The 19,612-nt window shown below is 37.5% G+C and overlaps 1 protein-coding gene across 2 annotated transcripts; it reads left to right on the top strand.

Annotated features, from left to right (window-relative positions):
- Positions 1 to 3,551: 3,551 nt before the first annotated feature.
- tbc1d17 (TBC1 domain family, member 17) lies at positions 3,552 to 16,791 on the top strand. 2 transcript variants are annotated; one of them, XM_042504777.1, is made up of 18 exons: positions 3,552 to 3,638; positions 4,786 to 4,881; positions 5,617 to 5,694; positions 5,777 to 5,888; positions 5,971 to 6,154; positions 6,333 to 6,444; positions 6,764 to 6,934; positions 7,653 to 7,778; positions 8,154 to 8,257; positions 8,789 to 8,883; positions 8,999 to 9,115; positions 9,525 to 9,625; positions 10,429 to 10,528; positions 10,937 to 11,034; positions 11,346 to 11,462; positions 11,596 to 11,682; positions 12,196 to 12,365; positions 15,050 to 16,791. In XM_042504777.1, the coding sequence occupies exons 1-17, from the start codon at positions 3,612 to 3,614 to the stop codon at positions 12,355 to 12,357; spliced, it is 1,887 nt and encodes a 628-aa protein (XP_042360711.1). In that variant the 5' UTR covers positions 3,552 to 3,611; the 3' UTR covers positions 12,358 to 12,365; positions 15,050 to 16,791. The 2 variants fall into 2 exon arrangements, with proteins under 2 accessions (XP_042360711.1, XP_042360710.1); XM_042504776.1 differs by lacking the exon at positions 15,050 to 16,791 and having other exon boundaries at positions 12,196 to 13,416.
- The last annotated feature ends 2,821 nt before the right edge of the window (positions 16,792 to 19,612 follow it).

Genomic DNA, 19,612 nt, shown 5'->3' with positions numbered 1-19,612 from the left:
TCACGGCATTTCCGAGGAGGAATTTCAAAATAAAAGCCGCGGCAATAAATAAGAGCTTAAAATAACGGTAGTAGGGGAAGGTAACGTTATCATATAGGAATTAGTCATGTGTGGTGATCTAATATGCATGAAGGTTTATTCTATCTGAGGAACATTCAGTCAACTATGATAATCTTTGAAACATAAGGGAATATGTCTATAATTTCTCATTTACCTATTTCAAAAAAACTTTCCAAGAGAGAACTACGTAGTTCAGTAATAATCGTCAAAAATAAAAACACAGTTCGATTACAGTTGCTCTTACACTTACACCTGATTAATTCCATCTAGAGAGTTTATTAGTCAGAGAGCAGAGAACTTCAGCTGGGAATGAAAATATGAAATTTATTCACAGAAGCAAGCACATATTCAATAAAGTTCCTTTTTCTTTATAACTAGAAAAAATGGACAGATAAAATAAAGTGCAATTGTCACAGGTGTCGTAATGGGAAGATAAAGTGGAACTCAGGGTCCAAATGGGAAGAGGGCTCTCAAAAACTATGGAAAGAAAAGTTTAAAGTAATTGGTGCCATAACTAAATGAAAATTGGCTGGATAAATTGGTTGAAAGAATGAACTTTGGATTTAAAAAAGAGCAGAATCTTTCTAAGGCCCAAAATGGTTTAATGCACCCCTACACTTGAATTTTTTCCTAAATGCACCTCATGAGTGACTTCTTATAATGCTGGAGCACCAATGTATACTGTAATGTCTTTCCCCAGAAAAGGGAAACTGGGATTGCGAATAAAGAAAGAAAGAAAGAAAGAAAGAAAGAAAGAAAGAAAGAAAGAAGGAAGGAAAGAAAACTGACTTTGCAAAATAACTAAATAATAAAAGGTGCATTTGAGACATGGATCAAGAGAGGAAGGGTTTTGGGGGCCCACAGAGATCTTATGCATCTTATGCATAGGTCCCACAATTCAGTGCTACGCCCCTGGCTACTGTCAAACATTATTTTGACTTGAATATATTTTATGTTATGGAGGATGCACAGTGAATACAACATGTGTCAAAGAATCTATTCTTAGTTTAATGCCTCTGTTTTCTTCCATGACAGTCAAGTTTGTAGCCGTAATTAATCATCAGATGTACTTGAATATGTATTCTGTCACAATTCTTTTAATTTGAAGACCAATGACGTCTGCTCTCATCCGGTTTTGTTTATATTAGCTTTGGCTGACTTGATGCAGCTTTGACGTCACCTGTTTACTGACTTCCAATCGAGCGCACGTTGTACACGTGACCGAGCTCTGTGGGCGGGCTCGTGCTCGCCTTGCTGTGCACGTGTACACCCCACCACCTACTCCTCCCCACCTAAACCAGAGAGCATCTCTGCCTGAACCCACCGAACAGCTGCTCTCAAGCCACATGAGCATGCTGTTCAGTTATGTCAGTGCTAATGTTTATAGTATCTACATTATGTAACATGTGAGTCCGTGTGAAACGATAACAGCAACTGTACCCAAAACTACAGTAAAATTATTAATCACTGAGTAGGTTTTCACTTACAAATAATTAGATTTGGATTTTGGTGCGTAAACATACAGTAAAAATATTTAGAGAAAATAAAAATAAAGAAAAGTCCTGCAACACTCAAGAACATTAACAAAATACAATAAAAATATGACAAAGATACTTCTTAAAAGTTTTATGACATAGCAAATTTGTGAAATATAGCTGTTGCAGAATGAGGAAGCTGAGCAGGATATGCAAAAACATTAGTCAAGGGATGTGCAAAAAAATAAGGAAATCACAAAGATCATTCCACAACCAAAAACCATGGACCATTCCTGATGGCATTAACACATACACAACAGCTAACAAGTTATGACTGCAGTTTATAGCAGCAGTAAATTAGGCAAAAGGGACCACAGGAAGGAAGTGGAAGTACAATATCAGGAGGGCAATCAGAAGCATGTGGCAAGGTCTAAGAACTATGTCAGCCTGTCAAGTACTGGTGTATCTATAGCATGTAAATTGCTATTATGCTATAAGTAGTCAACAAAACCCTTCGGAACTATCATGTTTTCTGAGCATAACATCAGGAGGGTTTTCAAGCGTGTGAACACCAAGAAGGCAATAGGACCAGTGGTATGTGGAGAGCAGTTATATGGAGCATACCAACCTCTTTCTTCCGTTTTTTTACAGTATACCCACCTATCAGTCAAAAAGTCACTGGATTCATAAAGGGGAATATACCCACCTCCTCCTCAGTAACCAACCCTCTACCACCATCTCATCAAGTACCACCACATCACCGAGCAGGAGTCGATGCTATCAGTGAGCAGGTCCTCAAACTATGTTCTGACTCCAAATTTTCATCAACTTTGCTGAGGACACAGCTGTGGTGGATCTGCTCACTGATAAAAATTAGAGGCCCTACCTGAAAGAAGTAGACAACCTACCAATAACTGCCTTTCTTCCTGTTAAGGTCATCAAGCTGGCACTGGTGAGAGTGGGCCAGCACTGAGTGACTCAGCAAGAGTTTTGGATGAATGGACAGACAGACAGACGGACAGACAGACAGACAGACTGACTGATTTATTGTACTATGTAATTTATACCAAAAAACTACTGCAATAAAATATTGTGATATGCTGTTTCGCTTAATTTGTTTTGTGTTAGAGGTTTTCACTAGATGTGTTATTCCATAGAGAGTCATTAGAAATCCAAACTTCTGTTCCAGAAGTGAGAAACTTAATTTTAAATCCAGCTGACTCTACTCTGCTCTACTCTAATGACACCAAATATGACCCTGGATTATAGTCTTTCTCTACATGATGTCCTTTGGCTCACTTCATAAGAACAGTATACTTTATACTGTTAACTTTTGCACAAATCCTTCAGTAGTGTACTGTACATTTTTTTACTCTAAAACAGATGCGTTGTACCTGTTTTTATATTATTTTTTTCTTTTACATTTATACTTTTTGATTTTTACAATTAAAGTTTTTTTCTCTGTGTCAAGTCAACCGATCACAATCCCCAAACACAAATCACAAATTTGCCTCAGTCTGTAGCCTACAAGATACAACACCCTCTTGAAATGTCCTGAGTACAGAATAACCACCATAATGAGATTGCAGTATAGACAATCAAAATGATAAAACGATACATACACTTCAAACATATATATTTATTTATTTTTATGCATCAAAACACCAAGGCAAATTCCTCACATTTGACAAATAAAATTGGATTGATTGATTGCGTCAATATAAATACTGTAAATAAATAGACTGTCTGCTATCATCATATGGCATCTTCTTTTTTTAAATAAAAAATACAAACATAAGAGGTAAGCCTCATTGTAATAGTGTTATGTTGTACTGGTGTAATTGGTAAGTCTGATTCTAATAATAACTCTCCCATGGTAATGTACAGTGCCTAAGAAATGTATTTGTTTTATTTATTTGTATTTCTAAGGCACTGGTCATGTGTAAACTTTCAATGGCGCTGATTGGCTCGTGTTCCTACAATGACGTCCATTGGGGGCGGGGTTTTCCAGAAGCAGGAAGTATGACGTAACGTTTATTTTGGAAACACGGAGTCGGGACAGAGGTGACGGAAAAAATGGAGCAAAGCGTTGAGGACTACAAGGTATTCCCAAATTTTATACAATACTTCACTAACCGTATTTAAATGTGTGAATGTTAACAACTCTCCTTACTCGCTACTATGACGTTTTAGGTGAAAGTGCTCGAGCTCGCTGTCAGTGTTAGCTTACACTTCAAGCTAGCTATCGGTTCTCACAACGCTCGATAAAATAAAGCAGCGCACTGTCAGACACATGTTGTCATCTGACTTTATATAAGATATCGGACTCTGTATTGAAACGAGTATCTATAACCATACAGACACTGAAACTTGGCAGCAAGGTCGGTCGATACTGGCTCATCATAGTAAAGTTTTCCTGTCTATGTCTCGTCTTCACCGACTGACCTGCCAGAGCCGTAGTCATGTGATGCTACAGTCATTTACAAGCTCTTTGTTATGTGTATCACTTATGTGACACAGCTGCACGGTGCACGTTAGGCCTAGCAATGCATACTATTTAGTTTTATTTAATCAGTTATGTTACAATACATACAGCAACGTTAAAACGATTATGCCGTTTTACAAATTAGTTAGTAGTTAGGCCATATAACAACTTTGTAACACAAGCCAGAGCAATAGGATCAATCCTCCCCACCCCCAAGTGATTTGAGGACGTAATCTAATCAGCGCATTAATAGACGATGAAAATAATGATATGAAATTAGATACAATATACCAAACACAACAACAACAACACAACAGGGGTCGACAGATTATTGGCCTGGCCAATTATTGGGGCTGATATTTGGCATTTTGCTGATTACCTGTACCTGTGTTTTATTTTAATGATCATCGATAAAATTAATTAATCAAAAAGTGCAAAGAAATTGTCAGCATGAGAGGAACATGGAAAACCTTGAAGAGGTATTTTTTAATTCATTTTTTATTTAAATTTTCAGTTGACTTTGCAAAAAAAGTTGCTGGGAACTTTCTGTATTTGATGTTCAATGTTTAAGTTTTGACGAAAAATTTGCCAAGGACATTTAAACTTCAACGTATTGACCCTGAAAACCTAGTATCGGTCGACCATTAACATTATATAAACGTAAATGTGGCACAACCTAAAAGTGAGCCATCTCTTTATTTCAGTGCACATTGTATGATTTACTGGGGTGCTTTACTCTTGTGTTGTTGTTTTCTTCTTCCTCAGTTGATATTTGAGAAGGAGGGAGTGTACCTTCACACAAATGCGAAGAGGAGTAACCAGGACACCACCATCCCAGGGTTCATCCGCATTGTTGAGCGGGTAAGCAAAACTGTGTTTGTTGTTTTACCCGGAAATGAACATTTTTAGATGATTCACTTACTCCACATCATGTTGAATTCAGTTAAAAAAGAATCCAAAAATGAAGAAAATTCTGCGTGGATTGAAGTAAAAGGGTTCCACCTTTAACAACAGAAAAACTATCTAAACATCTGTTTACAAAGTTCATACAACTGGTGCACTATAGTCCAAGTCTGATTAGTCAGTAGTACTTCCCAAACAGACAGACCTTTGCAACAGGAAACTGAAGTTATTGGTCCACTGCTGCCTCCATCTGTTGTTCGTTTGTTTATTGTGTGATTTCAGTTACTCTGAACGAAACTAACAGATGAAGGAAGTGGTAGACCAGCAGCTCCTGTTCTCAGCAGGCTAAAATTACTGCTTTTTCATAGTGTCTGACTTCTAAGAGAGAATACAAAATTATCATTTACAATTCAGTGCCTTGTCAGAAAGGGCTGCTTGTTTGGGAAGTGCTGAGCATACAAACTAACTGAGACATGGATTAACTGCATGAGTTGTGTGATAGTTTGTAAACAAATGTGTTGAAATAGTTTTGCTGTGGTTAAACCCTATGTGAGAAAAATAGAATGTTCTCTTCAAATTCACCATAACACAGGGTCAGTAATTCATGCACAAACAATGGTATTTCTTTAATTGTACTTCTGAGAAATTGAAATTGAAGAAACAATGTGATGATTAACTGTGTGTTTGTTGTAGGCTGGGGTTCCAGCTTTAGAGTGGAGTCCACTAGAGGATGAGGGTCGCACTGCCCCTGCTGTACTCTACACCAAAAAGGTCATTATTCATCTGTTTAAAATACAGGATTTTTTTTTCTTTTTTGAATATAATTCCCATGAACCCACTTTGTACTAATTAGGATGGAGAAGGAGGAGAGGAGGATACAAACTTTGACCCTGGGTATGAGCCAGACTGGGCAGTTATCAGCACAGTGAAGAAAGATCGAGAACACGTTCCAGTCAAAGATTCAGGTGCAGTTTACACTTCTGTCACTTTGGGCAGTTACAATTAAAAAAGGATGGTTAAAACTAATGTTTTCTATTTCCTCTGCAGGTCAGTGGTCGTTCTCTCTGCCTCTGTCAGAGTTATACTCTCTCCGGAGGGCTCGCTTTTCTTTGGGGCGAAACTTCCTGGTGCTGACAAGTAGAGGGGGCCACCCACTGCCTCCTCTGCACTTCCACAGAGGAGGAACCAGGGAGCTGTTTCGGGCCCTGCAACGTTACATCATCCTGGACCAGTAAGTATCATCCTATTTCTAGCAGCAGACCGTATCTTGTTGTCACTGTAAACATGTCAGACATGTCTCATGACACTTCTGCAAACAGCTGATGTACAGTTTTAAACAGGGCTGTTTACATCTTTGTTTACAAACCACATGAATGTGAAAAACATCACATGGTTTCTGTTGTTATCAGGTCACCGGTTGACGGGCGGCTCTTCCTTGCCTACCCTCATGACTCAGGCGCACTCTCTCAGTCCTTTGATAAGCTGCAGCTGCTTGATGATGGCAGCTCAGATCTTGTTTCGGTAATTTTCTTTTATTTTTTATCAGAAATCTTTATTTTAAGCTGTCAATACCAGTGACTAACACATCAAAGTCCACTATAGCCCATACACTGTTTTGAATTAAAAACTTACAGCCTGGTCACTAAAGTTCCAGTCACTGTCCTCTGTCACACTCACATCTTTAGCCGCTCAGTAAAAAAGCATGCCAAGTGTCGTAGCTGTCAAGCCAAAAACACAGTGGAAGTAAATTAATTCTGTTGAGCTTGTTGCAAGTCTTAGTCAAAGTAAAATAAAAATCTCTTTTCTTGTTTTGGACTCTGTTCTCTTTCTGCCTGAACAGAGATTTATCCAGGACCCATATGCCACTACATTTGGTGGTTTCTCCAAAGTCACCAATTTCTTCAGGGCGGCGCTTCGACCTCCAGGGTCCCCCAGCCACATGCGTACCACACAGGATCCTGGCTTGCCCCCACAGTCCGATGATGAGCCTGGATTCGAACTCATCACCTGTGTAAGAGAAGGAAACAGTCATAGCCAATGCATGCACTGTAAAATCTGACAAGTTGATTTTACAAAAAAAATCTAGGAAACCATTGCCTTAAAAAATGTAAGTAAATATATTTGTCAGTTTTAATATATTTTAACTTCACATTTTATTGTTAAGTTTGCTTAAAATGTAGTTCAATTTACTTGATTTTATGAAGTTGTTGCAGCCTAAAAATAACAAGTTAAATTAAATCAAACTTTCTAAGTTTTAGCAACTTCACTAAACCAAGTTTACGGCACTATGAATCTGTTTCTGCCAGTTGCAAATTAGTCTGTCATATTAATTATTTCATTAAGCATGTTAACAAAACAGAATTTGCAGATCTCCAAACTTCATCATTGGCAAATCATCTTTGTCATGAAGTTAAGTCAGACTAACTTGGTTTACTTAAGTTGCTAACACTTAGAAAGAGCAAGGTTATTCCACTCGCCATTTATAAGTTGCAATAACTGCATACAATCAAGGAAATACAGCTAAATTTTGAATAAACTTAACAAGATATGAGTAAACATAAATTAAGATTAATAGTTATATTTACTTTCTTTTTTCAAGGCAATCAGTTTCTAAGATTATTTTCAGTAAGATCAAATTGTCAGATTTTAAAGTGTAGCGATAACAGACTGATATAATTTTTAAATGTAAGAGACATGAGAAAAATCGTTGCGTCTGTCTTTCCCTTAAGGGGGTAGAGCTTGGTCCCAGACCAGACGTGACCAGAGGACAACCTCTGAGCAACTGGGAAGAGTTTCTGGATCCAGAGGGCCGAGTGAAGAACCCAGAGAGAGTCAAAGAGCTCGTATTCAGAGGGGTGAGGCAGTAAATGCTGTGACAGTTTACTTCCTTTCTGGACAGGGTTCCTGCAGATTCCTTAAAAAAAATCTCAAAAGGCATTGAATACGTTAATCTAAAAATAGGGCCATTATTAGTTTTGAAATGTCTTATATAAATCACAGAAAGTTCTTAAAAATGCCAAGGCATGTAAAAAAAACCCAACATTTTTCTGACATGGCATTATAAAATCTCAAAATAACTGGTAATACATTTTTGTAAAGTTATTTACAGAAAAGTTAAATCTCACTTGCCTTAGCTGTAGGAACCCTGCTGGAAGAAACACCTTGTTTACCTTTTACAACCCTCCTCCTACCAGATGTGCGTGTTTTCATGCCATTCTTGTCCATTGCAGGGCGTCACACCGTCCCTGAGGAAGGAGGTCTGGAAGTTCCTCCTGGGCTTTTATCCATGGAACAGCACTTTCAAGGAAAGAGAGGACATTCTGCGTGTCAAAACGTTAGTGTTTTTAATGCTGCGCATCCCCTCGTAACTCTTTTCAACGGTTAAAGTAATAATTTGACATTTTGGGAAATCTACTTATTTGCTTTCTTGCCAGGAGTAAGATGAAAAGTCAGACCTCATGTCTGTACAGTACATACAAAGCGGCCATCAGCAGGGAGTTAGCTTAGCTTCTCTGGGACTTGTTTTCACTGTGAGGTTTCAAGGCAAACAGCGGAGACTCCAGGAAGTGACTACACCTGGCTGAGAAATATAAACCACCTGTAAGACCACAATTTGTCATTTTTTGTGTTTTTTTATAAATTAAACAAACAAAATATATTCTGTTAACCAGTGAGTTTTAGGGCTTGTATAAGGTGGATTTTGTTTTAAGTTTTCCCCTGTTTGCTGTCTTTGTGCTTAGCTTATCTTGCCAATTTTAGCTTCGCAGATGAGAGAGTGGTGTTTTCATCCCATCTTCTCAACTCCTGAAAACTAAAGCCTATCTTTAAGGTAGCCGGCCACTTAAATGATTTTCTGTGTCCGCAGGGATGAGTACTTCAGGATGAAGGTGCAGTGGAAGTCCGTCAGTGAAGAGCAGGAGATGAGGAACTCCCTCCTCAGGGGATACAGAAGTCTGATAGGTCAGCCCTCACAATCTGTCATAAAACAGAAGATCTGTTCATGGTGTCAGTCAGCTGCTCTGTGAGAGCTGCAGTAGATGTTGGAGTTTGAGCTGTCTTTGTTCTGTTGTGACAGAGAGAGATGTCAGCAGGACAGACAGACACAATACGTTCTTCTCTGGGAACGACAATCCAGGACTGACTCTGCTGCATGATGTGCTGATGACATACTGCATGTACAACTTTGATCTGGGTATGTATGTCTGAACTGTTGCAAACAGAGGTGCACGATACTAAAGCAATGTGTGCACAGATACGTGTAAATATGGAAATAATAATATGAATTATTATTAAAGGTGGGTAATATGGCCAGAGTCTTCTATCACAGTAGATGTAATTTTATATCATGGTAACAATATATATCATGATACAGTAATTGTTCGGTAAATTAAATGAAGAAATGGTTTAAAATAAATATAATGCACATTTGATTATTTTCTTTTTATTTTCTATTTTATTTATTTTCTTATTTTATTTGGAAATTCAGAAACAAAAAAAATGCATTTAATTTTTAGACAATCCGAGGTGAGATGATCTGAGATGCTAATGATCATTCAGGCAGCTACTATGGCACCCTGACATCTTTGTTTCCATCCATCCAGGTTATGTCCAGGGGATGAGTGATCTCCTTTCTCCTCTCCTGTTCGTCACCCAGAACGAGGTGGAGTCCTTCTGGTGCCTGACGGGCTTCATGGAGCTGGTGGTTAGTGGACATGTCTCTCTTTTCTCTGTGACTTTTAAATTTCATTCATAGTTAGCTTTAGTTTTTGTTGTTATTTCTACTTTAATTTAGGCTGTGCAGTTGTGTTACAGTGGACAGGATCAGCAGATTCAGCTGAGCAGTGACACAAACTAAAACAGGAAGTTTGACTCAAAGCTAAAATACAAACCTTATGCTTCCTGCTTTGTGCGGTCAGTTATATGATTCCAGTGTGTGGGCTTATTGCTTAATCAGCAGCTCTGATTTAAGTAAAAAGAGAAAGCACACAACCACTAAATTTGTAGAAGTTTCACTGGGGTTTTTACTTTTTTTCCGCCTCCACAGTAACGACATTCTAGCCAGAGGCATTATTTTTTTCTATTGTTTGGTTAACACTATATCTAAAGAATGCCTTGAAGGAATTTCCTCAAATTTGGCACAGACGTCCACTTTGACTCAAGGATAAGCTGATTAAAAGGTATTGGTCAAAACAAAACATGTTTTGGTCCATAACTCAAGAATTCCTATACTAATTATGACAAAATTTCAATTTCCTGATTGTATTGATCATTTCAGGATTTTTAGCTTCTTTGCAGCAACATTCATATATTAAGGCATTGTCTGTTGTCATGGATACATGTGAGTCGGGGTAGACATGAATATAAACTGTGAGGTGGTAATTCTAGTTTTTCGTGTCTTTCAGCGTGATCTTTGTGAAAGTTTCAAGTCATATAAATAGCAGTACTTTGAAAGGTGAGGGCATCTGACATGTGCAGTGACTTAACAAGTCTTTGTTTCCTCTGCAGCACCAGAACTTTGAAGAGTCTCAGGAGGCCATGAAGCAGCAGCTCCTTCAGCTCAGTATCCTGCTGAAAGCTCTGGACCCAGAGCTATGTGACTTCCTGGGTTAGTCAGCTAATACTTATGCATTCAGAATGGATTAGATTAAAAAAAAAAAAAAAGTCCTGAGGCAAAGCTGTGCACTTTTGTGAGGATAAAGCAACAAAAAGTAGGGCAGAAACAGGAATAAAGCAAATGAGAAACTATTAAACATAATGCAACCTCAAGGATATGCATTAGAATCTGTTCGTTATGTATGAAGTATACATGCTTACAACGTCTGCAGATAAGGTGTGCACCATTTTGATATGCGTATGTATGAGAATGTTAATGAAAGAAACGCATTTCTACGATACAGAGTATGTCAATGTGCTTAAGACATCATTGTAGATGTTACTTATTTATATGAAGCTCATTCTTTGTGTTAGTCAATTTGCTGAAAGAAAAAAACAAAATATTTATTTTATCCATCAGACTCTCAGGACAGCGGCTCTCTGTGCTTCTGTTTCCGCTGGCTGCTCATCTGGTTTAAGAGAGAGTTTTCCTTTGAGGATATTCTCACCATGTGGGAGGTGAGTGCACCACAGCTGCAGTTTCTTCCTTCATACATGAGTATTTTTTATAAAGTTCAGTCTTCTCATCGCTTTAAACCTTGATGATGTTAAATTTAATAGTAGGGTGTTGCAATGAACATCATTCAAAGCTAAAACTGTTTGACTTTTATTGAGGTATCCTCTTCATACAGAAAAAAGGAATTAAAGGTTTATTTTGAAAGTTAAGACTTAGCTGCAACATGTCTGAGAAAAAATCTCATTTGAAATTATCTCATGTAGCAAAATTAGTTTACAAATATTGTTTAGTAACATCCTCTTTCCTTCCTCAGGTCCTCTGGACTCGTCTGCCATGCGACAACTTCCACCTGCTGATCGCCTGTTCAATCCTGGAGTCCCAGAGAGGAGAGCTGATTGGCTCAGACCACGACTTTAACACCATTCTGAAGGTGAGTACAGTGTGTGTGTGTGTGTGAGTGTGTGTGTGTGTGTGTGTGTGTGTGTGTGTGTGTGTGTGTGTGTGATAGGAATTAAGTCTCTCAGCTGTAACTACAAACTTTTTTTTTCTGTGAAACTCTTCAGCACATTAATGAGTTGACAATGAAGTTGGACCTGCAGAGTACTCTGCGAGGAGCAGAGGCCATCTACCTGCAGCTGACTCAGTGCAAGGTAAGAGCTGCTTCATGAGCCAGCAAAATCCAGCATGGAATTAATGGCAAATCTATGGTCTATGTTCAGATTGTTCAGGGCAATGGGAACCCCCGCAAAAAAATTTAATGCCAAAAGTATTGCCCAATATTCATTCCCGTGTATCCATTCTGCAGCATTTAATAGCTGTCCATAAACGAGGCAAGAATCTTTAGTTAATTCACATATCTATAATAACAGTAGGACGGTCGAGTGTGTTGAAAACAAAATGTAAAACAGCAGAAATACTGAAAGAAACTTTAAAGTGTTAAATTTAAGAATGTAATCGGTGTGGCAGTAGGTGGTACACTAAATTTTATTAATGGCTCATCAGCAGCTAGGGGGTAACACTGGATCTGAAGGTTGTGGTTGTACTGAAGAGCAACATTTTAGGGATATGCCTGTATTTTAAAGGCTAAATCTAAGAAGCTGCACGGTTATTGACACCTTAACACCAGTGATTTCTGACCTCCCGTTCTCCTCCGCCCTCCGCAGGAGCTTCCCCTCAAGGTGCAGCAGGTCCTGGGTCTCTACAGCCCCTCCAGCTCTGAGGAGGACAGCCCAGACTCTCAGGCCAGCGAGACACAACGCCTCGTCTGTGAGTCCCTGGCAGGAGCTGCTGCATCGAATTCCGCACGCGGTCCCACCTATCCTTAAATGTGCAGGTCAGCTGTTGGACTGAAATATAGGGACGATCATTATAAATGAACAAAATATATATATATATATATGTATATGTATATGGTCTAATAAGAAGGAATGCTGTTTGATGAAGACAGTTGTAACTGTTTATCAGAGGTAGGGGGCGTTGTTGAGGCTTTTTTCTTTAAAAGTCCCTGTCAATACACATGTGAGGCCCTTTGTGATGTGAGGCGCACATGTGCAAAATGGTGTGCCATCTTGGACAGCCAGCCATGGCTACTCCACTTGATCAAATCACATGGTACCGTTGCGATATGAGGCGGAAATGCGCAAAAACATCCGCCATCTGGCTAAGTCACCACCATAGGAAATTCAAGATGTCACTACAAAACTGACTGTAGCTTGCTTAAATCGAAACTGATTTTAATGAAATTTGGTTTTTTTTATAAATGTATTAATCTGTTTTGTTGAACTCTGGTCTGCAGCCTCTGATTTACTGAAACTGAAACTCGGATCATGGCATACTATTCTGATCGTGACATGCGGTTTGTCCATGTGGCGTAGCTGTAGCTAGCTGTCCAAGATGGCGGACCATTTTGCACATGCACGCCTCACATCGTGTAAGTAGTTACATTGTGTGTTGACAGAATGTTGCAGTTGAAGATGTTAAAACACTATAGCCGTATTTGCAGTGCTCTTTTTCTTTATTTATGTTGTCCTCGTCACTTGTTTACATGTCCTGCCCTCCTTTCTACCCTCTATGCCTCTTTTGATGCTGCTCTTTTTACCTTTTAATAATCATCTCCGCTTGTCACCTGTAATGCCGTGTACTCTCAGTGCATTCTGTTTTGCGTCCCCTCGCTACCGTCCCTCAAAAGGGAAGCAGATGAAGGATCAACTCACTGGCAGCACCTTGTTAGTACTGTATGATGCCATTCCAGCCCTATGCAAACTTTATTGCATGCCTTATAGTTTACACAGTGAAGTAGTAATATTTTAAGCCTTGTAATTATCAACCTAATGTCATAACATTTTCATCCGCTGATTATTTCCAAATAAATGGTTGAATCTTAATGAAGCAGTAGCTATTCATATTCAGTCTGACCGCAGTTCCTGAGCAGCAATCGACATAACTGACAGCTATGTGAGAGACTCCTCTGCTCTGATTGGTTGGTTTTGTTGACATGTAGTAATGCTATTAGAAGCAATACGAGTTATTCCTAAAAGTAACCAATTTTAGCTTTAAATCATAAAAATTAGTTAAAACTTGTTTACAATACTAGTTCTTAAATGGGCCGTTATACAAATACATAAAACTCACCAACAACACAAAAGTAAAGAAACACTTACAGAACATCAAAGTGTAAAATGTGTAAAAATCAACAGAAAGAATACCCACAAAACGCAACAAAAAATCACATACAAAGCAGCCTTCAAAACAAAACTCAAGAAAATAAACACAATGATATAATTAAATAAAACTCATTGCAAGAACCAAATCACTCATGACTGATTCCTCTGTAAAGGTCTCTTCTCCCCTAGTATGAAAATATCCAAGAAATGATCCTCTCTGAACTCTGTGGATACAGCGTTAAGTTGATGATATTGAGCCTCTGAACACAAAGTCGTCTGTCCGAAAAAGGTTTTCCAAGAGACAGAAACCATGGCACTGAGCACTGAAGGTTATTCAGACTTATATTTATGTGTTTAACCCCTTGAAACTATTAGATATTTAACCCATTGAAACCTGTGAATTTCTTTTTTCTTTTTTTCCTTTTTTTTCAAAAACATCGGGGGAAAAGGCATGGACTAACTTGGCAAAAAATGTCCCACAAATTGCAAGAAATGAGTTAAAGGTGACAAGAAAATTATCCAAAAAGAGTCTTAAAAAAGAGGGGAGGATTATTAGATAATAATAAAAAAAAGTAGAGGGAAATATATAGAATATATTTATAATTACAACAGTTTTAGATTTAAAGTTATGTTACAGAAAAAATATAATAAAATTTATAAAATAAATATGTGTATTTTTTATTTTCAGCACTTTTGTAGGTAATTTTCGTGTTTGTTTTTACTTAATTTACTTGGAAAAAAATGACCTAAAGCTATACAAATAGAAGATTATCAAATGACTAGGGAAACATATCAATAAAGCTATATTTATAATTATCATAATTATATATTTAAAATTCAATTACAGAACAATATTACCATTATCATTCATCTTCTTTATTTTTATTTCATTTCAGCACCTTTTTCAGATCTTTTTCTGTTTTTATTATATTTATTATTCTTTCTGTTTTTCTTTTTGTGTGTGTTAATTTCAGGTAATTTTTTGCCTCTTTTTCCAATTTTTCTGCTAATTTTTGGGTTATTTCCTCTTACTGTAAGTTGCACACTGCCTTCTTCCATGTTTTTGAAAGGAATCAAGCCAATTTGCTCAGGTTTCAAAAGGTCAATAAACACTTCAAATGGCCTTATATCTGCTTACAGCTACATTGTAATTTAAGCAGAACAACAAAAATGCATGAATATGTTGCTCAGATGATGAATACACAAAACATAACTAAATATGGCATTTTGGGATCAAACTAAGAGCTTGTAACCATCGCAGTGTAACAGGACCATCTATTTGTTTATGTGGTGTCTTAACTTGTGAACTGGTTAAACTTTGGCCTCTCCCCTCTCCTCCCCCACTGGCCAGCAGGTGTCTGTGTGAGGTGAATGGCTGAGGGGAAAATAGGACCTCTGTTCTCCACTGTCCCGGGAAATGAGCTGGAAAATGAGGGGCGGGGGAGCCACACCTCCTTCTCAAGACCTCTTTTGGCTCGTCACTGTCTCTTTCCTCCCTCCGTCCATGTTGTTTGAATACAGCTGCGACGTATGAATTTAGCAGGGTGCTTAAACAGGCCCGCGGTCTGTCACCCTGTTTCTCTCTGCCCCTTCCTCCCTCCGTCCACCCCAACCTGACCTCACTTGACTGGCAGAGCCAAACTTACTCAGCCCTTCATTCAAACTCAATCTGCTTTCAGTCCCTCTCAAAGCCTGTTTTATAGGCGATGGCCTTGTCGACAGCTTTAAACCCCATATTCTCTCACTAATGCTACAATCGACTAAGTGTTCGAGGATTAGGGTCTCTTCATGTTGTCATTATGCTGGGCGTCTTAGAAGAGCTGTTATCTGCACTCGATGATGTGGATGAATCACTACCCCTTCAGAATGTGAGATCTTAGCGCCGCTGGGTTTGTTTATAAAAGTACAACACTACATTTCAAGTCTGCTTTGTGTGGTGATGTTACAGGTGTCGTTCCTGTAATTTTTTTCGTTCTAAGAATTTTTGGTTCTAAATAAGTTCTGAGAATGGTACAATGCAACCAGTGCAGTATTTTTGTAACATTCTCAGCAGCAAGTTTTCTTTTAGTTCCCAGAACGTTCTACTTAAAGTTAGTGTAACATTCTCTATTAACACTAAAAAAATGCTTCAAAAGTATCACACTAAATTCCATTTTCACTATAAAAAGGTCTGTAATCTCAGGCCTTAATAACATGTTCTGAATGTTGCTTTGAAGATGTTCTTCCTTTGTCCTCATGTTACATTGTAGGAACATTTTATAATAGAATATTCTATGATCTGTCACCTTTCAACCTGACCAAAACATCCTTAGAATGATGCAATTATAACATTATGTCTTAGTCAGCATTGAACCTTATAGGGACATTATTTGAAATGATAAACATCCTTAAATGTTCTTTGAACATTCTATTAAAACCTTTTCTTTAAAACATTATTGCAACTTGTAGGTAATGTTAGCCAATGTTTTGCTAGCTGGGATAGTTACTAGATGTCCCCCTTGTTTTACACTGTATTTGATTGTGCTTAATTTAATTTAAACACTCATCAACGTTATGCAGAGAAGTATTAATGACTGCATCCACTTATTCTTATCTGCAGTTCATCCACCTTTTCAGCTGTTACAACTTTATAAAGATATTTTAAAGGAGAATGATTGTTCTCTAACCAGTAAGATTATCTGTAAACAGCAGTCCTCACTCATGTAATCATAGAGTCTAGCAAAAAGTTTACATAATTGCCACTTATACATGCAACCGCTTAAATAAAGAGTTTAAGCTACTACCTTCAGGACGAAGGTATGGATACACCACGGAAAGGTCAAATGCACTTACCAAAAACATGCTGTCATTATCTTTTTTTAAAATATAATTAGTACTTGCAGTATTAAATTGTATTCATTCTAATGTGTGTTACTTTTTTAAATTATCTTTTTTTTAACTGAATTCTGTCTTTTTAATAATCCATTTAACTGATGGATGAGTCTGTCATTGATGCCCTGCAAGCCAAATTTTCAGTTAACTGTGAACTGTTCCAGTAAAGTCAATATTTGTGCATATAAATGTCAAATCAGATCATGAAAACATGAATTCATAATGTTGTCGGGTGGTGCTTGTTGGAATCGGTCTTAGGGATAAGATAGTTTTAGTTTCAGATACACTGAACCAAAAAGTGTTGGATTTAAAAGCAGCCATTCAGCTATTAGAAAGTGTGCTGGAGTGGTAGTGCCCCCGCCACTGTTACAGCTGTTTGGTTATTCAGGGTTCACTGAGAGACTGAGTGAAACTCCTAAACTTAAACACTTTATTATTACTCTTTATGATTAACTGCTTTAGGGTTGATTTTCCCCTTTGTAAGTGAAGTGAAGTTAAAACATGTTTACCACCATATAGCCCCCTTTATATTTACCACAACAGCTCCACTGACAGCACAGTTATTCTAATATATTTATGTCTTCAGTGGTGGAATGTAATTTGCAAAAGTATTGTACTTAAGCAAAGGGAAATATTGTACCGCATTTTTTAAATTTATTTGACTATTGCAGATTAAAACTTTAAAACCACAAAACAATGTTTATATAGCACCTTTAAAAATGAAGTTACTCTACAATAACAACAATGGAGCAGAAAACATGTGCAGCCTCTTACAAAGACATGAACCAGGATACAATATTACAAAAAGTAACATTAAATACCATCAGTTAGGAGAAGGCCAAACATTAAAAGTCTGTTTTAAGAAGAAATTTAAAGAGGTCATTGAGTTTGTCCGTCTGAGATCCTCAAGCAGCTGATGGACCCGGATAAAAAAAATTAAAGATATAAACAGGAGTGTGACCATACAAGGCTTTAAAAACAAGCAGTAACATTTTAAAATGGACTGTAAAATTCACAATTAACCAGTGAAGGACTGCAAGAATCGGTGCGATGTACAATGAGCGAAAAAAATATGATGGGCACCTGTAGATTGAACCACCCAATATAATTCATATTAGCTCCAAACAGTGAGATGTTTTTACACATTATTGCATCAACAATAAAAATCCACTGTAATATTTCATTAGTATAACATTCACATGGACAACATTTTTCTGCGTCATGAATACTTATGAGACAGTGACCTTTAAAGTGCAGGACTTCTCCTAGTAATGGAGTATTTCTCTTTTCTAGTATTGTTCCTTCTACTTTAGTAAAGGATCTGAATTCTTTGTCCCTCACTGTATGATCAGATACAGAAGCTTCAGTCCTGTATGATGATGTCTATTTGAGTCATCTTAAATCAAATTCATTATCTTTCCCTTCATAGTTTTCCAAACCGTGTTCTGTTCAGATACCGTGTCCAATATAAAATGTGTTTGTTTTTGTCATAATACTTGAAATAACTTTTTACTCTGCTTATATGAACCTGAATCGACTATCAATCACGTGCTGCAAACGGCCACCAGCTCCCCTTTTGAATAGAATGAATAATTGATGCTCAGCTGAAATCAAGTCACGGTGTCACTGTGGCCGTCCATTTAACTCCCATTGGAAACATGAGCCGCCATTGAAAGCTTAATGTGTGAAGAGCCACCTGTAATGACTGTCAAATACAATCTGTATTCTCCGCTGGTGAGTGCGACCCTATTGTGACCATCAGAGGAGTCCCTGGAGAGTGTGTAAAAAGTGTGTCTACCCCATGAATGTGTGAAGTGTGTGTGTGTGAGAGAGAGAGAGAGAGGAGCCAGCAGCAGGCAGAAGGCCAGGGGCTGTTGTCTGACACTGATTTGTAAAGGGAGACAATACGGCTCATTGACCTGCCCGGCTCCACTGTCTGTTGCACATACCTCGCCCGGCCCTCCCCAGGGGGTTCGCTGCTCTTTAAACACGAGCAGCAGATTGCCACAGGCGCAGGGAGGGGGGTCTGCAGGCCACAGGTTGCTTTGACAATGAGAAACCTCAGAGCAGTGCCAAAACTCTGATCAACATGTTCATATTTTTTTAAACTTGACTATTACTTATGGTCACAGAACTGATGTAAATTATTAAATCTACTTCTCAAAACGTGTTTTTAAGCTTTTAATTAATTTGTTTTATTTCTCACATTTTTTAAATATATTTTATTATTTATCATAATTGGGTATTTTATTCCATTTCATTTTTGTATAATTATAATTGTCTGTTTTTATTGTCCTCATTGCCGCCCTTAAATGTTTAAACTTGGTTCAATCATGTTAAACTACCTGTAACTTTATTTTGAAAAGTGCCAGGCTTGTAATTCCTTGAAACAAAACTAAATCTTAAGTTTGTAAATTACACAATATGGCTATAATTAATTATTATTGTCATTATCAATTACCTACCTATCATTTATTGATCAATTCATTGACTGTTTGATTTGTTTTTATGGTTTTTCCATCCAGCCCTGTGTGCAGTACTTTTAGAAAGTTTAGTAATTTATAAAAAGTCAGAAGATGTTGGGGAAAAAGTCTAAAATAGTGTCTCCAAGACAAATGTGACATCTTAAAAAAACAGTCCAAAACCCAAAGATGGACAACTGACTATTATATATTGCTGTAAAAAGAAACTCTTGGTTTCAATTTTTTTTTAAAAGAAAGAAAGAAAAAAGAGCTAGCGTCGCTTTTAAAATTTTAGTTGACTTAATCTGAGAAGACAAATTGAGCTAATTTTGTAATGAGTCAACTAGTCCTCTTAAATTCAGTCAACTTAAAAAAAAATGAAGGCAGCCAGGACACTAATTTTTTTGAGTTGAAATAAAGTTTCTTTTTAAAGTGCAAGATTAATCAATCATCTGTATTGCTGATGATTAAGTTCATTTCGACTGAATAATCAATTAAATTCAGAATTATTTAATCTCTATTTATCTTAACAGAATGATATTATTTTGAATAATTTGGCCTAAAGAGGTAAGAAGACCTGTTTC

Source organism: Plectropomus leopardus, chromosome 17 (assembly GCF_008729295.1).
Source record: "Plectropomus leopardus isolate mb chromosome 17, YSFRI_Pleo_2.0, whole genome shotgun sequence".
In the NCBI taxonomy this organism is placed as follows: domain Eukaryota; kingdom Metazoa; phylum Chordata; class Actinopteri; order Perciformes; family Serranidae; genus Plectropomus; species Plectropomus leopardus.
This window is presented reverse-complemented; position numbering and strand designations above follow the sequence as displayed.